The 25,513-nt window shown below is 51.6% G+C and overlaps 2 protein-coding genes across 4 annotated transcripts in view; one reads left to right on the top strand and one right to left on the bottom strand.

Moving 5' to 3' along the window:
• LHFPL7 (LHFPL tetraspan subfamily member 7) overlaps positions 1–5,720 on the bottom strand; it is a 51,667-nt gene extending 45,947 nt beyond the window's left edge. Inside the window, exons 1-2 of the mRNA XM_072978617.2 lie at positions 5,557–5,720; positions 1,529–1,868 (exon numbers count right to left, since the gene is read on the bottom strand). Coding sequence (XP_072834718.2) covers positions 1,529–1,868; positions 5,557–5,720 — 504 coding nt within the window. The remainder of the gene's footprint in view (positions 1–1,528; positions 1,869–5,556) is intronic.
• Positions 5,451–24,996, top strand: AKAP10 (A-kinase anchoring protein 10). Of its 3 annotated transcripts, none has more exons than XM_072978611.2 (15): positions 5,451–5,743; positions 13,202–13,249; positions 14,591–14,770; positions 15,858–16,448; positions 17,524–17,622; positions 17,910–17,994; positions 18,458–18,581; positions 19,380–19,516; positions 20,283–20,427; positions 20,752–20,934; positions 21,178–21,287; positions 21,875–21,957; positions 22,256–22,308; positions 23,059–23,154; positions 23,483–24,996. In XM_072978611.2, exons 1-15 carry the CDS (start codon positions 5,719–5,721, stop codon positions 23,486–23,488), a joined length of 1,965 nt encoding a protein of 654 aa, XP_072834712.2. In that variant the 5' UTR covers positions 5,451–5,718; the 3' UTR covers positions 23,489–24,996. The 3 variants fall into 3 exon arrangements, with proteins under 3 accessions (XP_072834712.2, XP_072834713.2, XP_072834714.2); XM_072978612.2 differs by lacking the exon at positions 5,451–5,743 and adding an exon at positions 8,972–9,140; XM_072978613.2 differs by lacking the exon at positions 5,451–5,743 and adding an exon at positions 11,841–12,148.
• Positions 24,997–25,513: the final 517 nt, after the last annotated feature.

The following is a 25,513-nucleotide window of genomic DNA, read 5'->3' as shown; positions in this document are numbered from 1 at the left end:
ATTCGGACTTTTTTCAGCAAGGTGATGTCTCTGCTTTTTAAGATGCTATTGAGGTTTGTCATTGCTTTCCTCCCAAGAAGCAGGTGTCTTTTAATTTTGTGGCTGCTGTCACCATTTGCAGTGATCATGGAGCCCAAGAAAGTAAAATCTGCCACTGCCTCCGTATCTTCCCCTTCTATTTGCCAGGAGGTGATGGGACCAGTGGCCATGATCTTAGTTTTTTTGATGCTGAGCTTCAGACCACTTTTTGCACTCTCCTCTTTCATTCTCATTAAGAGGTTCTTTAATTCCTCCTCACTTTCTGCCATCAAATGGTATCATCTGCATATAGGAGGTTGTTGTTATTTCTTCCAGCAGTTTTAATTCTGACTTGGGATTCCTCCAGTCCAGCCTTTTTCATGATGTATTCTGCATATACCGTAAGTTAAGTAAGCTGGGGGGGCAATATACCGCCTTGCCGTACTCCTTTCCCAATTTTGAACCAATCAGTTGTTCCACATCCAGTTCTAACTGTTGCTTCCTGTCCCACATATAGGTTTCTCAGGAGATAGATAAGGTGGTGAGGCACTCCCATTTCTTTAAGGACTTGCCATAGTTTGCTGTGGTCCACACAGTCAAAGGCTTTTGCATAGTCAATGAAGCAGAAGTACAGTAGATGTTTGTCTGGAACTAAGGATGAGACTAGTTTGATGGTAAATTTATAGCCAAGGACCTTTCCTCTTGGCCCTGTTAAACTACAGAACAAATCTTTAAAAAAGGCAATGGAAAGGACTCTCTTAATGCAATGTAGCAGCTCAAGAGATGAAAAGGGATATGAGGAGACCCAGGTTCAAACCCCACTCAGCCCCAAATTTCCCTTGTGAATACAGATGTCTTTGAGGATGGAGTACAAAGGGGGAGTGTGTATGTCCTGCTCTCAGAGGGAGAAAAATGTTGTGGACGCTCTTGTGCGTCGTCGTAACCCCATATTATCTGAGCCTGGCCTATCTCGCAGGGTTGTTGTTGTGAAGATAGAATGGGGAGGGGGGGAAAGCTATGCATGAGCTTATGAGAGGAAGGAAGGGCGCAATAACAACACATCATTAAGTTGACTGCCGCTCAGGGGTGACCCTTCCCAGGGTGTGAAATCCTCCGGATACGCTGCCCCAGACCCCCCCCTTCTTTCTAGTGGCCCAACGATGGTATTATTTGCCAAGGCCACCCCAGGAGTTTCTCTGTTCCCTCTGAATTTTAATGCAATCGTCCCAGCTGCTGGGAAGGAAAATAGAGTAGGTGTGTCCCTACTAGGATAGGGTTACAATGCCAAGCATCTCCCGAGCAGGTTGGTCCCCAAGGGGCCATCGAGAGCCGTTGGCTTTGCCAAAGACCTGCCCCTCCCGGGTTCCCCTCTTTGCTTCCGGATTGTCCGGACCCTCCTTATTTGTGTGTCTGTGTGTGTGTGTGTGTGTGTGGGGGGTTATCCCCAAATGGCGGTGGGGGGTCCTCCCTTCCAGCTCTGCCCCCCCCAACCCTCGCGGCTGCTGCTCACCTGCCAGGATCCGGAGGGCATCTGGCTGAAGCGCCCGAGGCCGCCGAAGGCGTAGCAGTCCGGGAGGCGCTGCTGCAGGGTCTCGGCGCAATGCCAGAGCAAGCCGAAGCTCACCTCCTGGCCGCCCGGCGGGACCCCCAGGGCGGCGGCGGCACCGGCACCGGCGGTCACGGCCACCCGCCGGGCTCCCCCTCCCGCGCCGCCTCCGCCGCCTCCTCCTCCTCCTCCTCCTCCTCGGGGCTCCTTGACGATCCAAGCCGGCGAGAGGAAGCTGAAGCTGCAGACGGCCACCAGGCAGGAGGAGAGCAGCACCCAGAAGCAGCCCACGCCGCTGAACATCCTGGGGTCAGGAGGGAGGACGAGGAGGAGGACGAGGAGGAACGGGAACGGGAGCAGGAGGGCTCCTGCCGGTCCCTGGGCGCCAGCTGCCCGGCGCGCCCTGCCCGGGGGTCCCGAGCCGGGGCGCACCGAGCGGGAGGGATCCGGGGCCAGGCGGGCAGGGAGGCAAGGAGGGAGGGAGGGAGGGAGGGAGGCCCCCGGCTGGACGGATGGCTGGCCGGTCGCCCCACGTGGCGAGGAGGAGGAGCAGGAGGAGGAAAAAGCGAGGCGGCGGCGGGGCAGGGGCGGTGGGGGGCTGTCGTGCGCCCTGCCTCGGGCCAAGGAGGGGGGGGTCCCTCTCTGCTCCGCTCCGCTCCGCGCCGCCCGTCCCGCCCGCAGCAGGTGCGCCGCCTGCTCTGCCGCCGCCGCCAAGGCTCCCTTCCCCTCCCTTTCCTTTCCTTCCTCGGTGGGCGTCGCCCGGATCCCGGCCTCTCGCCGTCACGTGGGGACCCCCGGGAGGAGGAGGAGGAGGAGGAGGCGGCGAGGGATGGAGGGAGGGAAGAGAGAAGAGAGGGGAGGGGAGGCTCGCCGGCATCCCTCGGCGGCGGCGGCGGCGCCCCCCCTCCCCAACCCCTCCCAAGACCCACATCCCCAAGGAGGCACCTGGATGGGAGGAGGCAGGCGCTCCTCTGCCCCCCATCCTGGACCGGGGATACAGGACACACAACACACACACACGCAGGCACCGTAGGGTTTTTCGAGGAAAGGGTGGATGATGATCCAGGAGAGAGTCCCCTCCTTTCCTTTTTCTTCCTTTTTTTTTTTTTTGTGCCGAGGTGGAATTTGAACCCAGGTCCTCGGAGTGACAGACTGAGCCTCCATCAAGGGCATCCGGCTGGCTGGCTCTTGATGATTCATGGGGGCTCTGATGTTGAGCCTCACCACCACCTACCCCCCCCCCCCCCAAGGTAGGGCTTTGGTGAGGTGTTGGAGGTTTTATCCAGACCGGCCCTCGCCATCTTTCCATGCCCAAGCAGAGGTTTGAAACCCAGCGCGCGAGAGTCCTGCGTTGACCCTCTGTCTACACACACCACACGGGTAACTCAGTCATTAACGAATTAGCTGTCAAGTCAATCCTGACTGATTAAGAGGGTTAATAAGATAGATAAGATATTTTAAGGAGAGTTGATACCCTTGCTCAGTGGGTTTTGAAGGCCTGAGTGTGGATTCGAACCCAGGCCTCCTGACTCTTAGCCTGACACTGTGTCCACTCCATCATATCCACCCTCAATAATTACTTACGTGCCACTTAACTACTTCCGGATTATTGTGACCAAAATAAGAGTTTCAGGTTTGTGAGATGTTTAAACTTTGCCACTAAGGTGTAAACTCCCACCCCCCCCGGGTGACTTTCCACAGCCAAGTCAAAATTCGAACCTGGGTTCAAGAAATCGTTTGATTTGGGTGATGCAGTCCCATGTTTTCCTACAAGTTGCATGGATTTCATTTCCAGGGGGTGAGCAAAGGATTGCAGCCTTGAGAACAGAGGGAATACCCTTCTCTTTTAAAACATGAACTTCAAAAAAATAAATCAAAACAGAATAATTTAATATTAAAGGCGTACATCCCCAGACCGTGGTAGTTCCTTCACGCTGCTTTCTTCAACCCTCTGTCAGCTAGTTGGGATGACAGATCCCATCAGCCCTAGTCAGTGTGGCCAGAAGTGATGGAATTTGTAGTCCAACAGGGGGAGGACTCAGAGTAAGGAAGGCTGCATAGAGTTATCATGGGTGAATCTTCACTTAGCCATGACGTAACAATGGGTGATCATGAGCCGTCTTGGAGTCTAACTGCCCTCATTGTGAGGAAAGAAACTCGCCTTAAGTTCCTTGTGAGAAGGAACTCTGGAGGGAACTAAAACATGAAGTCCAGAAATTAAAAATACACACCCACCCTGAATACCTGGTGGCAGTGAGTTCCATCGGTTAAAGAATGCATGATGTAAACAACGGACTCCCTTTGGTTCGACCTGAATTGATTGCCAGTTAGTGCCATGGGGGGGGCTCACAAAAGTGTCCCACCAGAGTTACAGCCAAGGAGAAGGATGCCAAAGTAACTAACTGGGGAGTTTCTTACAAACGAAACAGGTTGTGTTTGTTTGTGTGTAACTCGCAACCTGTTTTTCGTTCTCCAGAAGGCCGGCCGTATATATCCATCGGCACGAAGACTTTTTGGACATGCCCTTGTAGAAGGTGCTTGCCTTCCTAGAAATGCATTTTATTTTACAGCAATTAAACTAAAAGCTTGAAGGAGGTACTGGAAAAAATAAGGTCGGCGAGCGCCCTCTGGTGCCGTCCAGGAGAGCCGTTTGGGAGGCTCAAAAGCCGCTCTGGCGAATGAATGAATATTTGTTAATGGTCAGGTCTGTTTACAATTTGGCAAATGGAGATTTTTTTCATGACATTGTTTCCCTTCTTTATCTGCTCAAACCTTGGGGCAGTGAACCTGGCTTGCCAGCTCCTTTCTATTTAATCCTCCCAATCACAACGACCTTGTGAGGTAGGCCACGCTCATCCATCCGTGTCTGACAGAAAAGGGGGAGATTGGGGGACTGAGTGTGCGCTGGGGAGTGTGAATGAGAGGATAGCCAATGTGGAGTGACCAGCCTGCCTTGAATTAAAAAAAAAATCAATATACAAGTTATTTTTGTGAACCTTCCCACTGTTGTGGGCCATAATTCCTATCAGTACGGTGACAGATGATGGGACTTGTAGTCTACCAACACTTGGAGGGCCTCATGTTCCCTAGCAGTTGTACAAATGCTATTTTCCGGAAGCCATGTTGCTCTTGTCTAGTAAAAAGCAACTCGCCCACCCTGTGAGGTAGGCCAGTCAAGCTGTGTCTCTGTATTGGACCACATATTTACATTGCTGGGCTTGGGAAGGATATTCAATATGATATATCCTGCCTGCTAGGAACAATTAAAAACAATTAAATGCTGGGGATGATGGGACATGTCATCCAGGGGGTATCCGGTAAGCATCAGCTTCGGGAAGGTTTCCTTATAATTATCTCCATTGATAGTTATTGGAGGTCTTTTTTTGGACTACAGGTCCTAGAATCCCCCAATTCCGGGAACTGTAGTTAAATTTTTTTTAAAAAAAGCACTACTTTGCGGCTGTTTTCAGAAGGTGAATTGCCCTTCCCAAAAATGGCTGAAGTAGAAGCTTCTCTCGCTTAGAAATAGTTATTCGAAATCCAGCCACGCCCTTTTTCCCTTCTAAAAGATGGCCGCCCAAAGGAACCGGATAAGCCTTGGGAAATCTTCAGCGACGCTGCCCTTTGCCGAAATGCCTTGCTGCTTCACCCCTCTGCACTGCGCATGCTTCCTTTCCGATCCTCCCTTAAAGAAAGGGCCTGCCCGAACCCAAGATGGCTCCTCTCAGCGTTCCCCCCAGCGAGGCGGCACGGCGTGCCCTCACCCAACATGTCCTCCCTTCTACGTATGAATCCTGCGAGGCACGCCCCTTCGCCCAAGATGGAGGAAGGCAGACAGCGCCTCCTGATTGGCGGACCCCTCCTTCTCCTCTCCTGACGCCGGAGCGGCCATGCCAATTGAGGGCAAATTAAAAAAAAAGCCGGTTACCGGTTTTCTTCAGCGCCCCCCTCCTCCTCTCCTTCCCGACATGCCCCGCGCGCTCTTCCCTCACCTCAGCTTGCGCGGCGACGGTTGTTGACAAGATGGCGGCCTCCTCCGTGAGGCGGGCAGGAGGCGGCCACGGTCGCCGGAGCCGGAGGAAGAAGGCGCCGCTGCCGCTGCCTCGGAAGCCCTGAGGGACGCGGGACGGGCCCGCCTCGCCTCGCCGGCCGCCATGTCCTCCTTCTTCAGGCGGAAAGGTAACGGGAAAGGAGGGGGGGACGGAAAGACGGAGGGGCGACGGCCTCTGAGGTAAAATAAGGTGGGGGGGAGGGGCTGCCTCTCAAAATGGGCGGGGGAGGGGAGGCATAATAACGGAGGGGGGTGCTTTTTCGTGTGGGGGGGGACACACTGAGGTAACTTGCCTTTCTTTTTGTGTGAGGGAGCCAACTAAGGGGGTGGGTTTTTTGGGGGGGAGAAAGGGGGCTTTTGAGGGGGTTCGGAGACTTTTTGGGTGGCAGTTCAAGGCTTGGAAGTTTTCTCTTGGCCTCCCCTAAGGTTTTATTTGGGGAGGGGTCCCCCTCTGGCAGGGACGGGAGTCCCCCCCCCCGGCTGCCCTCTGAGGACCCCAGGGAAAGCAAGGGGGCGGGGGGTGTTTCTCTCCCCCTGTGCTTGGGGGGCGCCCTCAGAGAAAGGGGCGGAGCCTGGTCACGTGGGAGGGCGCTTTCTAATGAGGGAGGGCGAAGGTGTTAACGGTGCCCTCAAGTTTGGGGGGTGCCCAGGCTAAACAACGGCTGCCTTCCCAGATTTTGGGGGGGCATGGGAGGGTCGGTGGGCATGTCTGGGGGTGAAAGATGTTGAGGATGATGGGTCTGTCTAGGATTTTGGGTCTGGATTGGCAGACGGGGTGATAAGAGTGGGGAAAAGAATAGTAGGGTAGTCCTAATGGAGATGGAGGGGGGACTTTTTGGGGTGCCTGAATAGAATGGGGGTGACTGGATTTGGCCCCACAAAAGAGGGGGATCTGTTGGGCAGGATTCTGCGCTCTTGGCCGCAGGGGGGGGCTGGGAGGGATATCCCCAAAAAGGAGGAAGGCCGGCGCTTTCTGTTTGGAAAGAGGGAGAGGTTGTGGGGTGTGTTGGGTCGGTGAGGGACCCGGGGTGTGTGTATGATGTGGGGAGTTCTGTTTGCAGACCGGAAGGGCAAGGTAGGGGCGGAGGGTCAGGATTACTTTGGGATGCAGTTGGATCGAGGCAATTGCATGGTGAGGCACCACCGGCCGGGCAGAGGAGACGCTGAGGGGCATAGAAGATATGGGTTTTGGAGATTATAAGACTTCTAGGAAGCCGTAAAAGAGCGATGTACCATATGAGAACAGGGTGGCTTGGGTGGAACCGGGTCCTTCTCAGAGGACTTGATGGATCCGGAAGATGGGAAATTGGGAGCCTGGGTATTGCTGGAGCAACTCCAGCAGCATGTCGTGGGGGGGCAAGCCTGTCAGCCGCTACAACCAAGCCACCAACACCACCTTCAGTGTGACAGAGAACGTGTTCCACTCCGTTGACGAGATACTGTCTGTGTCGCATCTAAGCAATAAGTTGTTGAGAAGAAACGAGCCGAAGTGAGGATTCCGGGATGCGTGCGTGTGGGAGGATAGTTCAGCGTGTTTGGAGGCTTCCTCTGAATGCGGTATAACCCTTCAGCTCCAGCCTTTGTAGCTAATCCTCTTGTGAAGGATGCACATGAGTGAGTGTCCTTGAACACCTCTTGTGCAGGCAGCCTCCGAGCAGCTGGCTTTCCCTGGCCATTGACTGTGGAGAAGCCACCCCCTCAAAATAAATAAATAAATAAATAAGATTGGGAAGTTGTGGGATTTCCCCCTTGATCTAGCTGATTTGGGATCCTCCAGCTGCAAAGGATGGCCAACGATAGCCAAGACCGAATGGGTTGCACAGTATTCGGTAGATCAAGACGTTAAGCCACCCTTGAACAAGGAAAACAAGAAGGTTTTGTAGCTGCTTTTCCACAAGGTTGTAGCCTTGAAGCTTTCTTCGCTTGAGGCTCCAAACCCAAGGCAGCCCAGTGGGTGAATGTGTTCGCAGGAGGAATCTTGCCGCCCACTCCTTCAGAAGCGTGCCTTGGGTTTAATAATTTCAGCTGCACGACTCGAACTGCCGGTTGATCTCCGAAAACACCAACAGCAAGCAGCCTTCTAACTTGGGGGAATTTGCCGTCGCTTAACTTCGGCTCCATCAGAGCGAGAGATGATCCAGAGTAACGTAAGCAGAATCAAAATATTTTGCAGATTCGAAAAGGAACCTTTTTAAAAACAGCCACAAGAAGAAGATTGAGGAGACAGTTTCTTGGTTACGTAAAGCTTACTGTGTAACTTGAGAGGTGTTCCGGTGACTTCTTGAGTTAAGATAGACCAAGCGCCCTTGGAGCAAAAAGCCAGTTTCTGACAGGGGAATGGAGAAGACACTGCAGGCTCTAAGTAGTCACACAGGTCACCTAAGGACCTTTCAGCGGCTGTGGTCACCCAGTATGTGGCAGCTTATATATATTTGGGGTGGTGGTGGTTCTTCACTGCTTTCCACTCAATTTCTAGGCTCCTGACATGCCTCAAATGGGTAGCCAAGCTACCCAATTAAATTTTCTAACAGACTGGTACATTTTGCAGTTTTGGAACACAGGAAAACTAGTGAGAATTTCTGCTCAGCCTTGAAGCTCTCTGAGTAGTTTTGAGGAGCTGAGAGCTCTATTTCCCATTATTCCTACTCAGCACAGCCAGCGGTCAGGGATGGTCATGAGCTTTAATCTCACGGTCTCTGGAAGGCCGCAGGGAACCCCGCCTGTGTCTTCGCCTAGCCTCTATCATTGAGCTCCTACACAGAAACAAAGACACGTTTTCTGCTTTCAAGACAGGGCTGAATCCTCTCCTCTGTTTTCAAAAAGAAGGGTGCAGGACAAAAAGAACTGTAAAGTGGAATAATAAAACAAGCCTGTTAACATTTTTGGAATTGTGCTCACAAACTGCAGATTGCATAATGTGTACTGTACGGGTGTGCTTACATCTATGTATGTATGTTTGGTTTTTGGTAAGATTTGCTTCCCTGTTGCAAAGCAGGAGGCCAGTTGTGAGTGTCAGTATGAACTCTTTACTCAGTGCTGGATAACTGAGTGGTTTAGCTTTGGGAGTTTGATTCCCCAGTGGGCTTATTTTGTTAATATATTTCTGTGCCGTTTTTCTCCCCAAAAGGACCCAAGGCGGCTCACGTCGTTAGAACAGTATTTAAAAGCTAAAACAGTAAGCATACAAATATTTAAAAAGGAACTGAATTAGATGATCCAGAGAGCCTCTTCCAGCTCTGAAGTTCTAAGATGATGTTCATTGTAATTTTCTTGTTTTGTTGGTCTGCAGGGGCCGTCGCCCCTCTTCCTTGGCTCTTTTTTCTAGAACTAATGAGAGTTGCAGTTCAGGCAGCCTCAGAACGGTGGCCACCCTGGAAAGAACTGTTCTGCGAGGTCCTTCTGAAACTCTGCTTGGGATCCCAGCCCTTGAAGGCAAGGATCTTGGAGGGAGGGTGCTTTGTGACCAGGTCACCCTTCCTTCAGCCCTCCCCACATTTGAACTTGGGGGCCAGAGTGTGCTCTGAGGTTTGTTTCTTTCCTACCTTTAATCCAGACTTTCAAATTGTACAAACTTTTCTTTGACTTGAACGGTTCAGAACAATAAAGGGTGGGGCAGGGAACACTTACTGGTATCTCCTTTTTCCCTCCTCTGACAAAGAAACAGGAAATTAAATTCAAAATTTACCTCTAGCGTTCATGTGACTAGGAGGTACTTTTGGTTCACAACTGTGTTGACTTGAGAAAGTTATGTTTTGAGGCAACATCTTTCTTTCTTTCTTTCTTTCTTTCTTTCTTTCTTTCTTTCTTTCTTTCTTTCTTTCTTTCTTTCTTGTTGTCTTACTATATTTAAGGATACCACCATCAAGAAGAAGTTGCAGTGATGCTTTTACAGTTGGCCGTTTTGGGGTGGTGGTGGTGTACTTTCAATGTTGGATTTTCAAAGAGTTTAAACCAGCAGCCCAGATTTCTCAGATGTTAATTGACAGTGTTTTCAAGGGTTCAAGCCTGTGTTATGGGACTGCTAAACCAGTGGGGGAGTGGTTTTGAGAAGATCAAGAAAAAAGGTTTTGTCATTAGAAAGGCTAGTCTGCTTTAGCATTTTTTTATGTGTCAAAATGAAATGTTTAGTTGGGCAAGTGCATTTGGTGGACTCCTGTCTCACACAGTTCTTGACACAGTAAAAGAGTTTTGTGAATTCAGAAGCTTGCATGATTTTTGCCTAATCGTGGGCCCTATTAAGAATATCTTTTCTTTAAATTGCTTTGTATTGCATATGCAATCTATAAACTGCCTCTGGTTCTCAAAGTGATTTACAGCTCAGTGCAAAATAGATCTGATATTGCTGACTATAAGCAAGCGTCAGATCTTTTTGGGACTCCCCACAATCTCTGGTCGGCCCCCATAATGATTATGATACTTTCTTTGGTGAAACCAGAGAAGTTAAGCACATGTTTCCAATTCCTTGGGACCAGCAAGCATGGCCATCCAGACGGGCACATCTATTTACAGGCTTTACTGGCCCACAGAGAAGTCAATAGCCACCCGATCATGTGTGTCATTGGGAGAGAAATGGCGTACAAAAACATGGAAGGACAAAGAGAACTTTTTCTGGGCTCATTGCCTGCACCTAATTATCCCTTGCAACAGGCCGGCGGGAGGTTCCTTATCTTCACTGCCCAATGTTAAGTGGAGTGTTGTGACTCTTACGTCTGTGTGGTTTTTGATCTTCTACACCCCATGAGAACAGGCCAATCTCATCTGGTTTGGGAAGCCAAACACGGTCAAGTCCGGTTTGTACTCAGATGGGAGACCTCCAGGAAGGCACCCCCTAACTTCTTTAATGCAGAAGGGGACCTCTCTGCCTCTCGAAAGCTTTTTGTGGCCCAGAAGCCGAAGTCAGCATAGCTAAGGGTGAGGGATTATGAGAGCTGTAGATACCTAGAGTGGTATTCTAGAGTAGAATGACAGACTGGGACTCTGGAGAGTAGGGTTCGAGTCTCCGCTTGGCCATGGAACGCATTGGGGGGTGGAACTGGTAAAACCACTCCTTAAATGTCTCACTTATCTTAAAAACCCTATTATTGCAGTTATGTGGTATCAAGTTGGAACCAATTTACATGACTCTAGCAGAGTTTCAAGTGGTTTTACCCAGTTCCACTCCCCATTGAGTTTCTGTGGCCAAGTGGGGATTCAAACTCTGGTCTCCAGAGTGCTTGTCCATCACCCTATCCACGACACACCAGATTGGGAACAAAAAACCTCATTAGGGTCGTTATAAGTCAATTCTGATTAGATAGCACATAACTAAGAGTGCTGTAATCCCGAATTATCAGGAGAAGACAGTTTGTGACTCTTCATCTAATACTCTGTCAGTACATTTTAAACATATTTATTGGTCGTAACATCTTTGCTGTAGAGAAATGCATCTGGCTTCTGTTGTTCTGTTAGTAATCCTCTCCCGCCTGAGGCTCTGACGGTATGACAGGAATATTTTTGTGTAACTGGAGACACACAGGGCGCGTGAGACGTTCCTGTGCTGGTGTGAGTAGTAATTAGTTGTGACACGATAAGATGGCAGAGTTAAGCACATGGCCGAGATACAGCAGGCAGCAGAGTGGCAGAGCCCGAGTTCAAATCAGTATCCACCCAGGTGCTTACCCAGAGATCTTGGGCTGGCTTCTTCTTCTTAAATGAACTGAATTTATTGTATTGTGAGGATTAAAATTTGCTAGGGAAGGGGGAGCATGTAAGACAGCCATTAGCTCTGCGGAGCCCGCACAGCTCTCAAACCAGAGAGGGTCAGAGCATCCATGCCCTTCTTTAGCGCTTTAGAATTCTTTCCAATGCTAAACCAAGTCCCTGTGGCAAAACTCAGCACCGGGTGGTTTTGGACCGCTGCTCCCCGTGTTCCTCACCATTGGGAATGCTGGTTAGGGAACTGATGGACGTTGTAGTCAGCCTCGGGAAGGATATGAAATCCCTAACCCCTGCTTTAGAAAAGAGAGAGAGAGAGATTGGGAGGTGGGGAAGTCTCATTAAATGGTAGAGATAATACTGTATTTTAAATGGTCAATTCTCTGTAGCATACTGTACTTCCATTTTTGAAAAGTAAATTTCATACTTCTGTTGTTGTTTTAAGAAGTGGGAACTTCTTTTCTTCCCCCCCCCCCCCCACGACTACTCATTAAGATACATTAAGTCCCATGAAAGTCTGATTATGAAGGGAACGCTGTGGAAGGAAGCTACAGGAGTTCCCAATCAGATCTGCTGGGCCTTCTTCCTAATGCTGTTGATGCTTTTTCAGAGCACACTTCTCAAAAGCAAAACGTTGGTAATCTGAGCTCTGGCTGTGTCTTTGTTGGGACCGTATGGGATTTTAGGGGGGACAGGAGAGAGGAGGCAGGAGTGCCCCGAGGCCAGTTCACCGGCCCGCAGATCCACTGCCAGGGGCTCAGAAATTGGAGGCAGATGTTGACTGGAAGTCCTGTTCAGCAGCACAGAAAGCGGAAGCTGCCAAAGGAGGAGAGGATGTGGTTAGTGCTTTTTGGTGTGTGTGTTTTTGTGTTGCACTTGAGAGACAAAAGGAGCATTCCCACCACGCTAGCACTGACCTGGTGTCTTGTCTTGCTTAGGCTGTTTCCTTGACCAGATCAGCAGCATCCTTGAAGGTGGGGAGAATGTGTGTGTTGGAGCTCAAAAATGCCTCCGAGAGCTGAGCTGAGCTAAGGATGTCCTGTAGACTGGGAGCATCCAGTTCTAATGTAACCCTAATTACAACATATTTTAAATTCCACGCCAGAAGCCAGTCGCACCTGGGCATGTTTCCCTGGATCAGCCTCCTCCCATAAGCAGGCGGCACAAGTCAGCGCTTAACCAGTTAACTATGCGAAGATCTGTCACAGGGACCCATTCAGTCCATATGCTGGGGATCCTTCGGTCATTCCTGTTGTCGTCTCGCAAGGGAAGGTGGTGGACGGTCAGGCTTGGTCACTGGGGAGGCAACGAGTGAGTAGGCTACCTGTGAGATGAGCAAGTGCCCCAGCCATTTAAGGAGGAGCATTCATGAGATGACACAGGGACGCAAGGAGCCGTGTCTCGTGGTGCTAGAGATTGCTGTGCAGTCTGTGTGGGCTCGCTGGCCCAAGGGCTGTCCTTTTGCCACTCCACTGAAGTTGCCTGGCAATCCCGTAGCATGTGTTTCTGAGGCCAGCTGCTTGAACTAGCTGGAAAATGCTTGAAGGGTGATGGTGTAGGCATGTGGAAGGGATGGAATTGGGTTCCAAGCATCCTGACGGAAAGGGGAGGTTTATATGTGAGAACTGGAATGGCCTTGTGGCAAAGGAGGAGCACGCATTCCTGCCTCGTTTCCCTCTTTCTCTTGGTGAGAAAGAAGGAAACGAGGCCGGAATCGGCTTTCTCGCCAGTGGCACTCAGGGCTCCTTTTCTCCTTTCCTCCAGCAAGTCCTCTTTGGTTCTGCCTCCTTTCTTCCTTCAGACACGTGACAATAACGGTTTGCCAGCTCTCTGCCCTCCTGAGTGGCAGCGGATTCCTAACGAATGTGCTTTTGTGTTTATTTTTCTTTCAGTGAAAGGCAAAGAGCACGAGAAGGTGACAGAAGCCAGGGCCATTAAAGGTAAATGCCGGCTCTCGTATTTGTCAGGGTGGGCAGGTGTAAACTTGGGGTGGGGGGCTGCGATGGCCCAGAGGTGAGCAAGACCGAGGAACCGAAGTGTGGCGTGGCAAAGATGTACTGAAATGGATTCTGTGAGTTCTGCAGGGCAAAAGGTTGGGTCGCAGGTGGTCAGGAAGATCGGCGTGTACAAATATGATGAGTACTTTGTATATTGCATCTTTTCTTTCTTTTGATTCTGTATATAATAAATATATGGAATATCCTTATCTTTTATGAATGAACCTGTGGGCAGTCTTTTACATGACTTGCTGGGTAGCTCCTTGGCTTAGGTCTCTGGCCGCAGCACCAGACGCTGGGAGTTCGATTCCCCCTCACGGGGCCTCCTTGACGGGGGGGGGGGGGCTGGACTCGATGATCTCATAGGGCCCCTCCCAACTCTGCCGTTCTAAGGTTACCTCTGCCACTCTCCGACTCATGGCGTAGAGGGCTTTGGAAAGCATGACAGAGGCCAGTGCCGGGCGACATGAACAGACGCCTTCTGAATTGCGCAGGCTGATCACAGTGGGCAGAGGACGGCTGAAGTCCCAAGGTTGTAAGAGAGGGTTAGGAAGCTGGTGCTTTACTTTAGCTTTGATAGAATTGGGGCCACCTGCGATGCCTCGGGCATTTGGAAGCGGTCGGTGCCCGAACTGTCTGTGCGGCCAAAGCAGGCTAAAGGGCTTTGGAGCGCTTCCTATTCCTGGTGCAGAAATTCCCCTCGTTTTGAGCTTAGTCAGCACATCGTGGTCTCCAAAATAATCCTGCAAGATTAGGCAGATCAGCCTAAATCAGGGCCCATAAATCCCTGTTATCCAGGGTCCCTTTTTTCAGCCCTGCTGGGTCATCAGCCCTGTCCTTTTTTGACTGCTTTTGCGGTGCAGGGAAACTCGTTGGAGGCACATATTTCCCCCCCCCCATCCTGCTTGTTTTTTTCCCTCGGGGGGGCGGCGGCACGGGACAGTCAGCTGAATCAAGCCATGACAACGTCAGTTTGGACAGCGTCTTCTGCCCATTGTGCAATTTTTCCCCCTTTACACCTATTTTGCCCATTTTTTGCCTTCTGCTCTACCTGCAGTGCCCTTTAGCTTGCCTTGATCACACTGATGGTTTGGGGACTTGCTTCTGTGTAACTTCCTCTCAGTTTAGCCCTGGATGTATAAAGGACCTCACTTTTGTAGCACAGCGGCTCCAGTACAAGGGGGCAAAGCCCATATGTAAAATTCCAGATTTTCCTTGGTGCCTTTCCTGAAGGGAAATAGAAACCCTCTTCTCCTGCCCTTCCTCCTTTTTCTCCTATTCCAGCGACAGCACCAATACATTCCCCACAGAGAAGCACCCGAAGCCATGCCTTGCAGGAGGCTGCCGGACCAAGCCCCGTGGCCATCAACGCCATCTCGGCCAACATGGAGTCCTCCAGCAGCCGCACGGCTGCCCTCAAAAAGCAGCCCAGCCACATGGAGGCGGCTCACTTTGGAGACCTGGGTGAGCCCGGGAGCCCTGCCTTGCCCTGGTTTAACTGGTGGGGGAAAACTTTTCTTCACAGTCACTGCCCAGTTTAAAGAGGAGGCCAAGCTGGGTGTAGTTTGCTGAGCGGTGCCTCGTGGTTTATGGAATATTTCCCTGCAAATAAACTGTGGTTTATGAATCAGCCACACAGTAAATAAGCCTTGGCTTAAAAACTGGCTGCTTGGAAGCATGGCATGGCCTGAGAGTGGACACCACAACTGTAGCTTGTCCTTAGCTTGTTTTTCGCCGCTCTCCACCCTCAAGCATGGGCAGAAAAGAGGGGCAAACTGGAAATGGGCCAGGGAAAAGTTTTTTTTGTTGTTTTGTGTTTTTTTTGGCAGGGGGGGTGTTGTGATCCTCGCAGGCCATGGCTTACGGAAGAGACCATAGCTTACATAAATCATGGCTTAAGGATTAAACCATGGCTCGCACAAAACATGGCTTAAAGAACAAACCATGGTTCACATAAACCGCAGTGTGGCATCATGTGGAAACAGAGTCACTGGGTTCTTTTAGGTTTGCAAGCTTCTGTGCTGGATCAGCCACATTTTGTTTGATTAATGTGGCTTGACTTGGCAGTTGCTGAGAATTAAGGTTTTTTTTTTCCCCAAGCAAAGGCATCAGGAATGAATAAGGCTACGCATAAGCCTTGTTTATGCACTTATAAATGCTCACATATTCGACAGTTGAAACAGCACGTCCAGCGAAGTTGAGAGGGTCTGTTGAATTAGCCTCAGGCTGCGGTCCTGGACATGCGTTCAAAGTCCTTCTGAAATTCTGTCGGTTTGAGGCAGTGCAGTTTCAGTGCTGAAAGCCCGGCCGGGGAGGCTTCTCTGGCAGAGCCCCAAGCCCCCTCGAATGCCTTCTAGCAGGATGTGCTTTGCTACCATCATCCTTCAGTGCTTTGGAAAGTTATGTTCCCAGAATCTGCCAGCCACAGAAATCCCACCCTAGCCGGGCTTTCAAAGTTCGGATCTGTACATTGGAGATCTCTTTTATCCCCACAACCTGGAGCAACGTTCTTTCTCTTGTCCCCTCCCTCCGCTCCTCTCCCTGCTGTTAGGCCGATCCTCCCTGGACTATCGGGCTCAAGAGACCAAATCCAGCCTTTCCAAGACACTCGAGCAGGTCCTCCGCGACCCGGTGGCCCTCCCGTATTTTATCCAGTTCATGGAGCTGCGTCGCATGGAGCACCTGGTCCGTTTCTGGCTGGAGGCCGAGAGTTTCCACTCCACCACCTGGTCCCGCATCCGCGCGCACAGCCTGAACACGGTGAAGCACAGCTCCTTGGCCGAGCCGGTCTCCCCTTCCATCACGGAGCGGCCCGAGAACCCCTTCTCGCCTTCTCCCTCTTCCTCTTCTTCCGAGCTGCTTGACAGACGCCCAGAGGATTTGGCCCAGCCTTTGTCTCTCAAGCTATCAACGGCTGGACTGAACGGCCGAACGTTTACTCTCCAGAAGCGTTTGCTGCTTTGCCAAGATGGTGGGGCCAGGAGTGGATGCAGCAGCGGCGGCACTAGTCTTGGGGCCGAAAACCCCGAGGTAGAGGACTGTCCGGTTCCAGACGAACCTCACGATGCTTCCAAAGTCTCCGTATCCAATAGAAACAGTCCTTCCTTTGCACTAAAGGACTTGTCAGGAAAACTTATGAAAAGTAAGTGCCGGTTGGCTCCCACGGCCTTCCTCAAAGAGGAAGATGGATTTTGTAGCAGCCATGCACGGCGGCAATCATATTTCCTAGAGCAAAGCTTAGCGATATTTTGCGGGTGATAGCGTTCAGATCTGTAGTGTCACGGCGACCGCAAGGTTCTGGGAGATGTCGGAGGGAAGGGTGAGGATTTTGTTTCCGTTCCAATGAGAACGTGACACAGATTCACAAAAAACTATGCCCTTCCTCTGGGGCACGGGAAGGATTTCAGTGCTGCCTGGCTCCTCCAGCTTTTCCTAAAGAGTCTTTCTCGGTACTGCCGTCTTTTCCAAGACAGCAAATGGGTTTTGTGCGCTAGCCCCGCAGCGCGTTATCAAAGGCACCCACTGTATCTAATTTGTTCAAACCGCCTTTCAGGCAGCGAGAGGCAAGCGTGTTTGTTTTCTCTCTCGTGGAAGGGAGCCGGGCTAATGGGGGCAAATCTCAGCCGGAGCGTTTACAAGCCAGGGAAGCGGTCCAAAAACCCGCGGCCGTTTAATCTCTTGGCATCTGTTTTGATTTGTCAAAAAAAAAAAAAAAAAAAAAAAAAAAAAGAAAGGTGGAAAAAAACACCCCTGTTTAAAACCACCCAAAAAAGGCTGGCTGCAGCTTGGCAGGAATAAAGGTGCAAAAACTCAGGTTTCAAAAACGGCAACATTGGGGGGGGGGGGGACAGACTAAGCTTCTTTTGTGTGTGTGTGTGTGTGTGTGTTTTACACTATATTTTTTCTTTTTTTCTTTTCCCTGGTGGAAAAATTGGGAACTTGGGAGAACCAAGAGAAACCTTCAGGTGAAATCAGGGAGCAAAACCAGTTTTGGTTTTCATTCGGAAGTCACTATTCGCTTCTCCTCAAATTTCTGTTCTCCCCAAGGGGTTGAGAAATGTATGAGAGGAGAAAATGGTATGTTCTGCTCATGGCTCGAGAATGTCTGGAAACGTTCCATCAGTAGAGGCCGAGGCTGGTTGTCCCGCATGCTAGCTATCCCCACCGCCCCCGACCCCCATCTTCGGTTCTTTCAAACTTCCCTTTTCCTCTTGCAGGTATAGAACAGGACGCGGTTGTAATTTTTACCAAATATATTTCTCCCGATGCTGCTAAACCGATACCGGTCACAGAGCCGATGCGCAACGACATCGTAGGTAAGGGTGTGTCGTCTGGTCTTCCGCTGTCCGAGAGCAGTGGGCTCAGAGGCAGAGGGACCTCTTTGCTATGGCAGCCCCGCTCCCCCTCCTGCCTCCAGGGCCTTCTCTGGGAAGCCTCCCAGCCTGCAGACACCCCCACCCCTTCCCCCCCGACTTCAAACCCTGTCGGTGTTTCTGCCTGAGATTGTGGCCTTACAGCATGTGAACCACTTTGCTGTCTGTGTACTGTGTTATCTCGTAATTCAGTGCCACTAACTGCCGTCTGATCTGGTGTGACCTTGCAGCAAAGATCTGCGGGGAAGATGGACAGGTGGACCCCAACTGCTTCGTCATGGCCCAGTCAATAGTGTTTAATGCCATGGAACAAGAGTAAGTGGGTCCCCTCTTTTAAATATATATATATCTATGGGGCAGAGGGGCAAGAGCCTTCTCTTGCTGCTTGGATGAGGGAGCCAGACTCCCCTGGACGCTTTTCTCGGTGGGGTGGGGGTGGGGAGATGGCTTGGTCCATCTCTCCTCGCTTGGCTTGGCCTGTTTTTGAGGGGCCCTTGCTTCCTGGTCCTTCTGACCCTTTTTGACCTGAGTGCCTCAAGGACTGTCTTTCAAGCTGTTGTGGGGTGTGTGTGTAATGGGGGGGGGGGACACTGCCGAGGTTATGTCTCTGGGGTAATGTCCATGCTAGCCAGCACTCATAAGAAGAGGGGGAAATTTTTGAGGAGGTCACCTCCTCTTCCTTGCTGTTCCCGGTGGCATCTTTTGCGTGGCTCAGCCGGAGTCGGCATCGGAGTGCTTCTCGCATAGTCTCAGCCCGCCTGCTCTTCCTCTCATGCAGGCACTTTAGTGAATTCCTCCGAAGCCACCACTTCTGTAAGTACCAGATCGAGGTGCTGACTAGCGGGACCGTCTACCTGGCCGACATTCTCTTCTGCGAATCTGCCCTCTTCTATTTCTCTGAGGTAACTCGGCTCCCGCTTCTTCCTTTTCTTGATCATTTTAAAATTTCTGCTTGGTCGCAAGAAAGAACACATGGGCTGCTTATGGCCTGCATAAAATGAGCCCATCTAGACACCCCTGCAAGAGGACTGATGGCTCATTTTAGCACTATTTTAGGGCACCCACATCTTTATCAGGCTGAGAACTGCTGTTTTCCAAAACTGGAAATAATTAGCAGACCGTGCAGGTCCCTTAGGGGTCTGCAGAATACATCAGATTTGGCCTGTAGAGCCTCTATAGCTGTCACCCCGATGTTTTGGAGGGACCTAGATCGTGGAAGGCTGTGTTCATCCTGCCCAGATGGGCTGGCCGTTGCTGGTTAAGAGATACGTCTCCCTGCTTATCACACTATCCTTGTAAACTTGAGAGAAGGTGGCAGAGCAGCTCTAAAAATATAAAAACACAGCATCGTCACTTTAGCTATGCAACTGTGAAACAGCAACCTGACAAGTTCTGGAGAGTTGCTTAGCATATTTAGAGCAAGCACTTTCTCTTAATAGGTCAAGCTGCTCAAAAGAATGATCTTTGCTCTCGGTTTCTCCCAGTGCCTGATGATTCTTCGGCCAAGAACTTCCAGGGCGAGTCTCTAGGCTCCGAGCTGGACCCCTGACCCTCCTCTCCCTCGGGGGTGGCAGGTTCCTCCAGATGTGTCTCTGCATCTTGAGAAGGAAACATTCATGTCCTGCCTCTGTATATTTCCAGAACTGCAGGAGGGAGATTTTTGCTCACTTCTCAATTTTCTCCCCCCCCTTCCTCCCCAGTACATGGAGAAGGAAGATGCAGTCAACATCCTGCAGTTCTGGCTGGCAGCGGACAATTTCCAGTCCCAACTGGCAGCCAAGGAGGGCCAGTACGACGGGCAGGAGGCGCAAAATGATGCCATGATCTTATACGATAAGTGAGTTCCGTTTCCTTCCTTCCTTCTTCCCTCCCTCTTCCTGCTCAGCAGCTTCTGGCCTGCTGCTCTGCCCTCGGGTCCGTCTTCTCCTTCGCTTTCCTGCATGTCTTTGTCATGGTTTCTTTCTCTTCCTCTTCTCATGCTTTTCCTATTGGAGGTCAGACATCACCATGCGCGTCTATTCTGACGTGAGAGGCTGCGAGGCGAAAACAATGCCATCATGTTGCCTCCAAACAAAAAACTATCAGATCATTCCATGAAGATTTTTCTTTTCCCCCTCCTGCTTGCACTCTGTTCCGCTTTTCCTTTGTAGCAGTTGGAAAAAAACACTTAATTAAAAGGCTGCCCCTCGGACTCCCTGCTGTTGTGGTTTTCTGACACCCCCCTAATCCCCGAGCACGGACCTTCCTTACAATTCGGTCCATCTCTAAACACGTTCAGGCGGCAGGAAGGGGTTTCCATGGGGTCTCCATGTCACGTCACACCAGCCTGGGGCGCTTTCCGCCTCCCAGCTGCAATCCAGCCGCCGCTTTGGGTCTCTCGTCACAAGCTGTAAAGAGGGTTTATCCTGACAGGCCAGTCAAACGCCCAAAGTGGATTTCTTGGCTGGAAACCGAAATAAGGGAAGAGCAGGAGGGTGGCCAGAGGGTTTGCTTCTTCCAACTTGGCTTCCTCGGTGTTTCATGTAATGGGTTTCCATTAGACATTGGTGGGTTCTCTTGGTCCTGATCCACCCTCTCTTCCCCTCCTCTGCGCCTTGCTGTAGGTACTTCTCCCTGCAGGCCACTCATCCTCTGGGTTTCGATGACTCTGTGCGCCTGGAAATAGAATCCAACATCTGCCGGGAGGGGGGGCCCCTCCCCAACTGCTTCACCACTCCGTTGCGGCAGGCCTGGACTACGATGGAGAAGGTCAGCTGGGCTTCCCCTCTGCTCTCCCCTCCTTGCCCCCCCCCCCCGGGTGCCTGGGTCTTTCCAGAGGCTCGGCTGCCTTCGACTGTTGAAATGTAGTAGCAGGGCAGCAGGGACCAGCAGGATGATGGTCTTCACGGGGCTTTGTCAGGCCTCTTTAACACTCACCGGAATGGCGAAGAATCCTTCCTGCCGCTGTCCTTAAGAGTCTTTGAGCTGGAGATGGCAGGAGCCGTCTCTCCCCACCCTTGTGCTCCCAAGTCCTGTATTTGAAACCGTGTGCTCTGGTGCATCAGTTCCCTTCCTGCATCTCCTGTCTTCCAGGTTTTTTTACCTGGCTTCCTGTCCAGCAACCTGTATTACAAATACTTGAACGACCTCATCCATTCGGTCCGGGGAAACGAATTTGCTGGTGGAGGCCTCGCACTGACCGCCCACGGCCCGGGCAGCATGCCTGACCACGATTCCCACCACACGGGGGCCTCCGACAGCGCCGCTCCTTCCCAGGTGCGTGGCTGCTTCTCGGGCCCAATGCAGAGGGCCCAGAAATAACAACATAGTTGAGCTCGGACTGCAGGAGGGAATTCCAGAAGGGCGGCAACCCGGCCAGATCCCGATGGCACCGGCCTGCCACGATCACTTAATTCCATCCGCCGTTGTGCTCCGAACGTCCACGGGATCTAGGTCCCGCCTGTTACTTTTCTCCTCTCCCTCTCCCCCGATTAACAATCCCTGGGATTTTCGTTGCAGGCCAGCCATCGAAAGGCCAACATAAAAATCCTGAAAAACTTCGACGAAGCAATAATTGTAGACGCCGCCAGCCTGGATCCGGAGTCTTTGTATCAACGGACGTATGCCGGGTAAGCTTCCTTTAAAGCGGGGGGGGGGGGGCTGCAGCGGAGAGGTGCCCATACATTCCGGCACCCTAGTTAAGGAGCCAGAGAATCGCCTGGAGTGTTTCTAGCTCGACCTGAGGAGTATCACCTCTCCTTGGCTGCAGAAAAAGGTGCAAACGAAAGAACGGGACCTCCAGTGATTTCAGCCAAAAATTCAGTTTTCTTGCAGTCAAGTTTCCTGTGGCTGCAGGAAATACCTGTAACTCATAAGAGTTTCCCAGGAGAGGCTCCGGCTTTCTGTTGTCTCGGGCCCTTCCACAGGCTGCTCTGTGGAGAGCTGGAGGGCCCCCTGAACACCTCCGTGGTGGTGCTGCCGAGGACACCTGTGGCTTCTCCTGCTGTGCTGTAGGTTGAAATCAAGAATCTCCAGGGTGTCTGTTGCTAAGATCCTCAAGGCTGGGGGATTCTGGGAGGTATCATTTATGTGAAAAGAGAGAAAGATAGGAGTTCCCTCCCCTCCCACCAGTTCTGCTTCCTCTGTGCTGAGAGTCGAACCTCCCCAAGCTCACTGCCTGGGACTGTCTTTCTCTCTTTCCCGACTCCCACCGCAGGAAGATGACGTTTGGGCGCGTCAGTGACCTGGGCCAGTTCATCCGAGAATCAGAGCCAGAGCCGGACGTCAAGAAGTCCAAAGGTAAGCCACGTTCCCAGTCAGCTGGATCTGCCCGCAGGCAAGAATGGAGGCTACGCCTCAAGAGGAACCGGCGGTCGTTCACCTCCGAGGAAGGTGCCCACCTAAAGCAGGTGGGGCAGGTTTTCCTTCGGGGGCGGTTGCAGGAGTGGGTGGCAGGACTAAGGACCCCAGCAGGAGGGAGGAGGAGGGCCTGAAAGGAAGCAGCCTGGAGGTGAAGAGAGAAAGAGAGGCTCTCTCTGTCCTCAGAATAACATGGCCTTGCGGCTCCTGCTTTTCTTCTCTCCCCCCCCCCCCCCAGGGTCCATGTTTTCACAAGCTATGAAGAAATGGGTGCAGGGAAACACTGACGAGGTAAGCCCGTACGTTCAGCCGTGGCCTCCGGAAGCAGCGGAATGAGCGCCCCTGTGTTTCCCGTTAGTCCTGAGGAGAGTATTTCCCAGAGGGGAGGGCGACTGTCTGGGTCTGAAGACCCGGGGTGGGGGGGAAGAAATCAGGCAAAAGGAACACAGCCTCAGGGGTCCAGGAGCTTGGGCATCCCCTCTGTCGGATCCCTGCTTCATTGTCTCGTTTCTCTCCTGTTGAAGGCTGGGGGGGCCACTGGGACGCTTCCATCTGTGGCAGAAAATAAGTTCTGTTGCATCCAGAGGGGTCTTTCGTGTCTCTCATACCAGTGTTCCTTTTCCTATTCATTTGACCTTAAATGATTACAGATCTGAGTCTCATTACCGTGACCAGAGTATTCTAGCTTTTTCTGGATTTTTGAAGTGTAATGAAAGTGGGGAAGGGCTTTACTCATTCCATCCAGTACTTATTCCTTGGTCACCTCCACCACCCCCACTCCACCCCCTCTGGAGCTGAGAACTTCTTCTCAATCTGCTTCCACCTCTCTTTGTATTAAAAATATTCCAATTCTGTGCCATGCAATGGAACCGAGAATATATACAGTAGCACTTTACCATGGACCCTCTCAAAGCCCGTCTCGGGCCGATGCTGAGTGGTGGGTGGTCCTCGACGGTGGGAGAGGCCTGTGGCTTTTTTCCTTGCCTTTGTGGGCTCGCGTGTCAGAGCACGACTCAGAGGAGCCCCTCTTGTCTGCCGTAGGCCCAGGAAGAGATGGCCTGGCGGATCGCCAAGATGATCGTCAATGACGTCCTGCAGCAGGCGCAGCCCCACCCAGGGGTGGAAAAAATCACAAAGGTAACTAATGGCAAAAGGCTGGTCATGGCCGTAAGCCCTTTCCTCTCAGGGCGGGGAGCCTGGCCCCTTGTCGGTAGCCCCTCTCTGCAGGCCAGACAGCGCGAGGGCCTTCGATGAAGACTGCTCCGCTGGCGCTTGTACGGGCCGGCAGACCACATGGGGAGGGGAGTTGGAGGGAACCCGCACCAGGATCCCCTTGCGCAGTGTTTTGGGCCACTGGGGATCCCATGCAGCCTGGTGGAGAGGGGTGACAGTAAGTGTTTAATTGGTGCTATTGAATGGGAGGCATTCCACTGTCAAATCATCCTCTCTCTTCTGTCCTCTTCAGCTATGATCTTCAAACTTCCCAAGACAAAGGAGGTGTTGTGATTTTTGCCTCTGAAGATAAGTGGACTTGCTCGCTCCCTACAGCCTTGCCCTTCTTCAAAACAAAACAAAACCCAACCTTCCTCGTGGTTGACTCCTCTTTCGACAAAGCTAGTCAAACCCAAACTCTGTGAACTTCTACTAGCGGGTAATGTTCTGCCCTTCTCTCCTTTTAGAAAGAACATCGGGGAGGGAAGGGGGGCTAGACTTCCTCTGGCAAGACCCTGTTGCTGCCTCAAAATAACCCCCACTGCGCTCCATCTGCAAAGGATTCTTGGCCCGAATTATTTGAAACTGGAATACAGCCCGTGTTGGGGACCGAAGGCAGGTTCTCTCCCCCTCCGATTCTCCTCGCTGTGGCTTGCTTTTTTGCTGCAAATAATATCTGCGATCAAAAAAGGTATGGGGGCCACCCTTTGAGCCATCAGAGACGGCTGAGGGAGGAGAGCATCTCTTTAAACTTTCCCAGAGTCCTGTAAGAAAAAGGAAAAAGAAGGAAAAGAAAAAAAAACCTCACTCAGAGTTATCCCCTTACTTGAAGTGTTCTGAGGATGTCGCGAACTGGACGTCCCACCACTGGAAATGGACCTTGGGGGCAAAGGACGACAACCATCCCGCTGTGCCCCTCTGGGCCTTTGTCTTCGGCCACGCACGTTCCCTTGTTTCCGAATGGCTCAGTACCAGGACCCCCTCCTCCTGCAAGGGCCCTGGGAGCGAAATACGGGCAGAAGGAAAGGGACCTTTTCTCCTGGGTGTCCCAGAGAGAGGGAGGAGGGTGAGGCTGTCGCACAGATGCTCCCATTGCATTCAAAGAATCCTCCTTCCACCAGTCTTTCTCCTCCCCCTTTAAAAATATATATATTTTGGTGGCCAGTTTTAAGGCTTTGGGCCTCTTCTGCCGTTCCCCCCCCCCACTATTGTTTGGCTCGTATCTCTCCCACACCCCAGAGCGAGATCTCCTCTATCCCAACAACGGCAACGGGCAGGTCATTTTCCTGGTGTGATCAGAGCACTCTCAAAGCCGGGGCCGCACCACCCTAAGCCGGTGGGTGGCATCTTTGTCCCTCGAAATGCCTCCACCTCTCTGGAAACATGGTCTGTTCGGAGGGTTCTTCCCACCCACCCCCAAAAAATCCTATACATTTCCCCCCCCCAAGACTTGGGTGTAAAACTAACAGAAGCAAAACACAGCCCGAGTCCCTCCAGGGAGAGCTTTTGAGCAGCCTCCCAGCATCCAGAAAAGCTCGACTGGTGGAGCAGACGGTTCTGCTTCCCCCCCCCCCCCAAACTCTCCTCTTTCCCTGGCAGTCACTGTGTTTTGGGGGGGCCGGCCAGAAGCAAAACTCCGTGTATAGGTTTTTTGGTACTGTGTACCACCAACTTACTGTCTGATGCTCAAGTATTCATGTACTTAAACCATATTTAATTGTGTTTTGATTGAAATATATATAAATTATATATATATAATATTACAAATCGGTCTGTGTCTGTTGTGTGTGTACATGAAAACCATCCAAACGTGCCTTTTCTTTCCTGAGCGGAAAGGCACCATTTGTCAAATGAAGGCTGTGACGGTCACTGGTAAGGCCTCTCTGTCTGTCTCGCACTCAGAGAGTTCTGGGTTCAATTCCCACACCGCCATAGTAATAAAAAAAAGAGCTCAGGTCAGATCCTTTGGGGTGGGTTTCTCGACCCAAACCTGCAGTGCGGAGGGGACGACCGTGCTTGACAGGCAGATGGCCTGCTAGTTGGTGTTGGACTACAACTTTCACCAAGCCGGTTTTGAAGGATAATGGGGGGTGCAGTCCAGCCGCATCCAGGGAGCTCAGGGTTAAGAGTTCAAATCCTCCGTGTGACTTTTGAACTTGAGAAGCTGCATAGCCCCGGAGTGCCGCTAAAAGGAAAGGACGGCTTAACCCTTTCTGAGTCTCTGCTGCCTAGCTAGCAAAGGGGGCCCCTGGTAGGTTGGAATCGACGTGATGGCACCTCATTT

The sequence above is a fragment of the Pogona vitticeps genome, chromosome 7, assembly GCF_051106095.1.
Source record: "Pogona vitticeps strain Pit_001003342236 chromosome 7, PviZW2.1, whole genome shotgun sequence".
In the NCBI taxonomy this organism is placed as follows: domain Eukaryota; kingdom Metazoa; phylum Chordata; class Lepidosauria; order Squamata; family Agamidae; genus Pogona; species Pogona vitticeps.
Note: the sequence above shows the minus strand (reverse complement) of the source record. Positions and strands in the feature narration are given on the sequence as shown.